This window comes from Ciconia boyciana, chromosome 6 (genome assembly GCF_034638445.1).
Source record: "Ciconia boyciana chromosome 6, ASM3463844v1, whole genome shotgun sequence".
Taxonomy (NCBI): domain Eukaryota; kingdom Metazoa; phylum Chordata; class Aves; order Ciconiiformes; family Ciconiidae; genus Ciconia; species Ciconia boyciana.
In genome coordinates, this window is record NC_132939.1 from 832,052 (window position 1) to 837,506 (window position 5,455).

The following is a 5,455-nucleotide window of genomic DNA, read 5'->3' on the forward strand; positions in this document are numbered from 1 at the left end:
GGAAACCCCTCACCACCAAAGGCAGCTCTTCCCTCTCCCATCTAGCAGAACAAACCTGGTTTGGGTTCCCCCCCCCCCATATTTTTTTATTTTTTCAAGTTCTGTGAAGCACTTAAATTGCTATTTCTAAGTTTAGCAAATTGCTTCAGCTCCACCAGCCGGCTGGGCTCTGCAGAGGACAGCAAAAAAAAAACCCCAAAAAGCATTGAACATGAACAATCCTCCCCAGAAAAAGCCTGCCATGACCTTTTATATCCAATTGGGGAATTGGTTTCACCTCTTGCAGCACCTTTGGCTGCTCGAGGCACAGCTGAAGCCTCAGCCATGCTGCCCCGGCAGCTCTGCTGGGTTTCATCGCAGTATTTTAGCAGAGCAATAGCCCAGGCTCTGCATGGGCGTTATTGGAGCTGCCTGATCTCAAACCTGGTTTAAAAACCTGCTCCTATGGCCTGAATGCATGTAAAATCTTGGATAAAAAGGAGAAAGCTCATTAAAATAACTCCAGCCACCCTCTGAGGCTCTGCCCGTACGGCTAACCTGGGCTGAACTGGGTATAGCACATCACTTAGGCATACGCTGAATTTAAGAGAGGAATACTTTTAGTGACTTCAGCCATATGGATCGTGCTTGCCCTAAATCCAAAAATACTTTTTTTTTTGTGAAACCCCCCCGTGATCGTGGCTGGGTGATGCCCTGAGCCCGTACATCCAGCTCTCTTCAGAACTGAGACTTGCAGCCCAAAGGGAGGGAACGTGGGTGGAAATCAAGAAGAGAAACGCACACCTGCCATTTTAAATCCTAACAGCTTCATTCTAAGAGCAAGCAGCATATGGAGAGATGGGTTTTATTTGGTTTTAAAGACATTTACATTATTTGTAAACACACACAGGAGGGAACAGTCAAGAAATAAAAACCTAATCCTGATTCTTGCGTGTCCCTGAACACTCAACATGCATTGCAGAAGCTTTTTCAAGAACTCAAAATGCTCTGTGCAAAGAGCATTTTGGTGCCGAAGCTTTTTTTTCCAAGCTCTTAAAAATGTCAATATTGATGTTACCTTAAAGTTAATGCCTGTTGATCAAAAAGGTCACATATTTCTGTGTGCCTCTGTGCTGATCCTGCAAGCGCCGAGGTTCTTGAGTGCATCTATGATAAAAGGTGACCTGAGGTATGCCTGGAAAAATGAGAAAAGCTGGTGGTTTGGTGGAGAGAAACAGTCGCATGACGGCTGGTCCTGCCTCCTGTTTGCATTTGGGGCAATGCTGCTTAATTTCCCGGCGGTGGAATCGGCTGGACACGGGCAGCACCCAGTGCCTTTCGGGCCGGCAGTACCAGCGCTGCTCCCAGCAGGCTGGGACCCTGGCCTGGCTTGGTTTTTTCTTCTCCACCAGGAAATAAAACGCAAAATGGCATTTTCATTCCCCCACCCCATGGTTGTGGGCTGGATGCAATTCCCCACCGCCCCTTGCTATCGCTGCCTTGCCCTTGCTGGCTCGTTGGCTGGAGCCGCTTGGTTTTGGGGGCAGGCTGGGGCTGGTGGGCGCTGGGGGTTCAGCTCCGTGGGGCACACGCTGTACCCCACGCCTGCGCCCCACGCCCCGGCTGGCTGGTGGCCCCCGGCAGCTGGGCCATGCTCACCCCATGGCTGGGTGCCCATCAACCCGTGGCTGGACCACCCTCACCCCACCCTGCCCTTGCCCCACTGCTGGGCCACGAGCACCCCGTGGTTGGGTGCCCATCGCCCGACAGCTGGGCCACCCTTACCCCACGGCTGCCTGCACCCCATGGCTGCCTGCACTCCACGGCTGCCTGCACCCCATGCTGCCTGCACCCCCACCGCTGCCCTTACCCCATGGCCGCCCCCACCCCATGGCTGGGCTGCCCTCGCCCCACGCTGCCTTCACCCCCCGCTGCCCTCGCCCCTCGCCCCCGCTGCCTTCACCCCCGCTGCCCTCGCCCCTCGCCCCCCGCTGCCTTCACCCCCGCTGCCCTCGCCCCTCGCCCCCGCTGCCTTCACCCCCGCTGCCCTCGCCCCTCGCCCCCGCTGCCTTCACCCTCCGCTGCCCTCGCCCCTCGCCCCCCGCTGCCTTCACCCCCCGCTGCCCTCGCCCCTCGCCCCTCACCCCTCGCCGCTCGCCCCCGCTCCCCGGGCCGGGACCCCCGACGGGGCGGCCGCTGCCGGCGCCCCGGAGCTCCGCGCGGTCCCTGCGCCCGCCCGCCCCGTCTCCTCCCCGTCCCCCCGCGCCTTCCCCTCCGCTCCCTGCCGAGGGGGCTCCCCTGGAGCGGCCCCGAGGGCGGCGGGGGCTCCCCCGAGCAGCCCCGGAGCCGCCCCGCCTTGCCCAGCGCTGCCGTCCCCGGGAGCCACCGGGGCTCCCGGCCGGGCTGGCGGGGGGGCAGATGCGGCTCCAGCTGCGAAACGGTGGGGTGGGACGTGCGCGTCCCCGCGCCTACCTGGACTACCGAGCACCGCGGGCGGGCACGTCCTGCTCCTCCACGGCTTAAAAGCTCAGGCATCGGTGCAAAAAAAACCCCCCCAAACGCAGAGAACCCTGAGCGAAAGCAACTGCAAGTCAGGAGAGCGGCTGCCAGAGAACGAGGCACCCCGAAGACGCTGTGACCGAGAGGCTCCGCGGCACCTCCGTGCCCCCCGCACCGCGCCGGTAAGCGCTCCGGGCCGCAGCCCCGGCCCTGCCCCGGCAAGCCCCGGGCTCCGGCTGGGCCCCGCCGGGCGCCCCGTCCCGCGGCCGGGCCCCGCGGGGGGCTGGCTGGGCTCCCGGCACCGCCGGGAAGCGGCCGTTCGTTCTCTGCGGGAGGGATCGCATGGGCCGCTCGGCCGTCCGGGTTTTGTATTCCCACCCCGGGCAGGGCACGGGGCCCTGGAGCGAGGATTCTCCCAGCGTGCACGCTGCGTGTGCAGCCGCGAGGTAGAAAACCATGATCTCTCTCAGTTAATTACGGGGGCTACTTAATTAATGCTGTTTTGACTCTCCCCTGGGGGGAAGAAGACTGTCCAGGTCCTGGTGAGGGGGATGAAGTGGTCAATTTGGCAGCGGGGGGTCCGAGAGGAGGGTCCCGGAGGGTAATTCTTCTTTTCCTTACACTTTCTGCTAGAATATATTTGACATCATCCCCCTTGTGCTGCCGTAAGTAGTTTTGTGGTCGTGCCCAGGGAGCCACGCGCTCCCTCCCGTCGCCGTCGCCACAAGGGAAGGCAGGAGAAAACCACCCGTGGATGGCGGAGAAATAACCCACGGGGTAAAATAACCCCACGGGACGGGGGGAATGGTGGGGTGGGCCGGGACGGAGAGAGGCGGGGGGGCAGGGAGATGGAGAGGACCCTTCTGCCGAGCCGGGTGGCCGGAGGGCAGCGGCAGGGCTGGCAGGTCGGGATGCAGTTGGCAGCAAAAAATGGAGGAGCGCCTTTTATTTCTGCTTTATGTCAGCACAGCTCCCAGGTTACTTTCCATGAGGCGTCCCGAGCTGCTTTCCCTCTCCTGCTGCTCCAAACTGGCAGCTCCCCGCAGATCTGCGTCCGGCTGGTTAACCGTTTCGTAGCCAGGTTCCCCGTTTTCTCCACTGTGTCTGCCATGGGGCACGTTCGCTCTTTAAAAGTCACAGCATCTTTTAAGTCAGCCGGCGCATCTCTACGGGGCTGCGCAAGGGGACCTAGACCCTGGGGACAGGTTCTTCTGCCCAGAAGTACAACCAAGGCACGTTTCTTTCCCCTTCAGGACTAACGGTCTCATCTCTGACTTCAAGGCGTGGAGAAGCAGCATCGGCCAGAGGAGAGACGGCATGGCTCACGGTCAGCTGCCCAACAACTCCTGGCAGAACGGCTCAGCCGCTCTCTTCACCGGCCTGGACCTCCTCCTGGAGCTGAAGCCCCTCTTCATCCCGCTCTACGCCACGCTGGTGGCAGTGGCGTGCACGGGGAACCTCTTCCTCATCCTCCTCATCGCTCTCACCAAGAAGCTGCACTGCACCACCAATTTCCTGATCGGGAACCTGGCGGCGGCTGACTTCATCATGTGCCTCGCCTGCGTCCCCCTCACCGTCTCCTACGCCTTCGAGGTGCGGGGCTGGCTCTTCGGGATGTTCATGTGCTACTTTGTCACCTTGATGCAGGCCGCCACCGTCTTCGTCTCGGTGCTGTCCCTCACCGCCATCGCCATCGACCGGTATGTTGTGGTGGCGTACCCTATTCGCAGGAGGATAAGCCGCAGGTCCTGCATCTGCCTCGTGGCCTGCATTTGGTTACTCTCCATCGTGGCCTCTGTTCCCACGTCGCTGCACACCCACTACTTGGATCTCAACGCCATCGGCCACGACATGATCATCTGCGAAGAGTTTTGGAAGCACGAAGAGAGAGAGCGGCTGCTGTACTCATGCCTGATGCTCCTCTTGTCCTACATGCTCCCACTTTTGGCGGTATCAGTCTCCTTCTGTGCCATCACCTACCACTTGCGGAGGAGGAACGTCCCGGGTGCTGCCTATCCCTGCCAAGACAAATGGACCAAAACGAAGCAGAAGACCTTCCGGGTGCTCACCGTCTCGGTGGTGTGCTTCGCTATCTGCTGGCTGCCCCTCCAGGTGGTGAACTTCATCAGGGACATCGACGAGGAGTTCACCATCCTGGACAAGAGGTACGTCAACGTTATCCAGGTCTCGTGTCACCTGATTGCCATGAGCTCTGCCTGCTACAACCCCTTCATCTATGCCTCCCTCCACGACAAGTTCTGGTTCCACCTCAGCAGCTACTTCTACCGCAAGAAGAAGAGCTCCAGCATTATGTCCTGCAAGGCTTCACGATTCAATACCTGCTCCACCCTGGCAGATGCTCCTACCGGGATCTCGGATAAGATAGCTTTGCAAACTAGAGCCTCTTAACCGAAGGACCCCAAGAGATCAGTTTCGCTTTTGGACCTGGTGTGCACTTGGCTTTAGACTGGACATAGGAGCTGGTTGCTGGTCGTGGTGGTATGTTGCTGTTCCCAGAAGAGGCCTCTTGTGCTTGGCAAGGAGAGCGAGCGTCAGGGAACAAACCGATGGGCTTTCTGTCCTCGAGGAGCAGCTCTTCTGAGCAGCTCGAGGATGTTTTGTTCTTTGGGGAAAACAAACCGGTGCAGAACAAACACCGCAGCCAGGCAAAGGCAGAGTAATCCAGAGCAGGACGGACCCGGTAGCCCACGTACGGACACGCTGGAGCAGCGGTAGGCGTTTCCACCTGACCCAGTTCGAGAGACAGCGGGAAAGACATGAGTGCCAATGAAACAACAGTTGCTTGGCTCGTTGAAACAGAACAACAGATGAGTATCCAGCTTAATGACCGGACATGCAACGAGCCTGATGTGGTTCTCCATAAGCCTCAGTTTTCAGAAATGCCTCTGCATCGGCATGGTCACAGTTTCTACCTCCGTTTCTGTGCTTGCTCTGTGCCGGGGGGCAATGCCTGAGC

The 5,455-nt window shown here is 59.5% G+C and overlaps 1 protein-coding gene across 1 annotated transcript; it reads left to right on the top strand.

Moving 5' to 3' along the window:
* Nucleotides 1–3,795: 3,795 nt before the first annotated feature.
* LOC140653693 (prolactin-releasing peptide receptor-like) lies at nucleotides 3,796–4,887 on the top strand. The gene has a single exon (XM_072866051.1). The coding sequence runs from the start codon at nucleotides 3,796–3,798 to the stop codon at nucleotides 4,885–4,887; it is 1,092 nt and encodes a 363-aa protein (XP_072722152.1).
* The last annotated feature ends 568 nt before the right edge of the window (nucleotides 4,888–5,455 follow it).

What these genes read in the sequence shown, in the direction of transcription:
- LOC140653693 (XM_072866051.1), top strand. Translation starts at nt 3,796, where the DNA reads ATGGCTCACGGTCAGCTGCCCAACAACTCCTGGCAGAACGGCTCAGCC.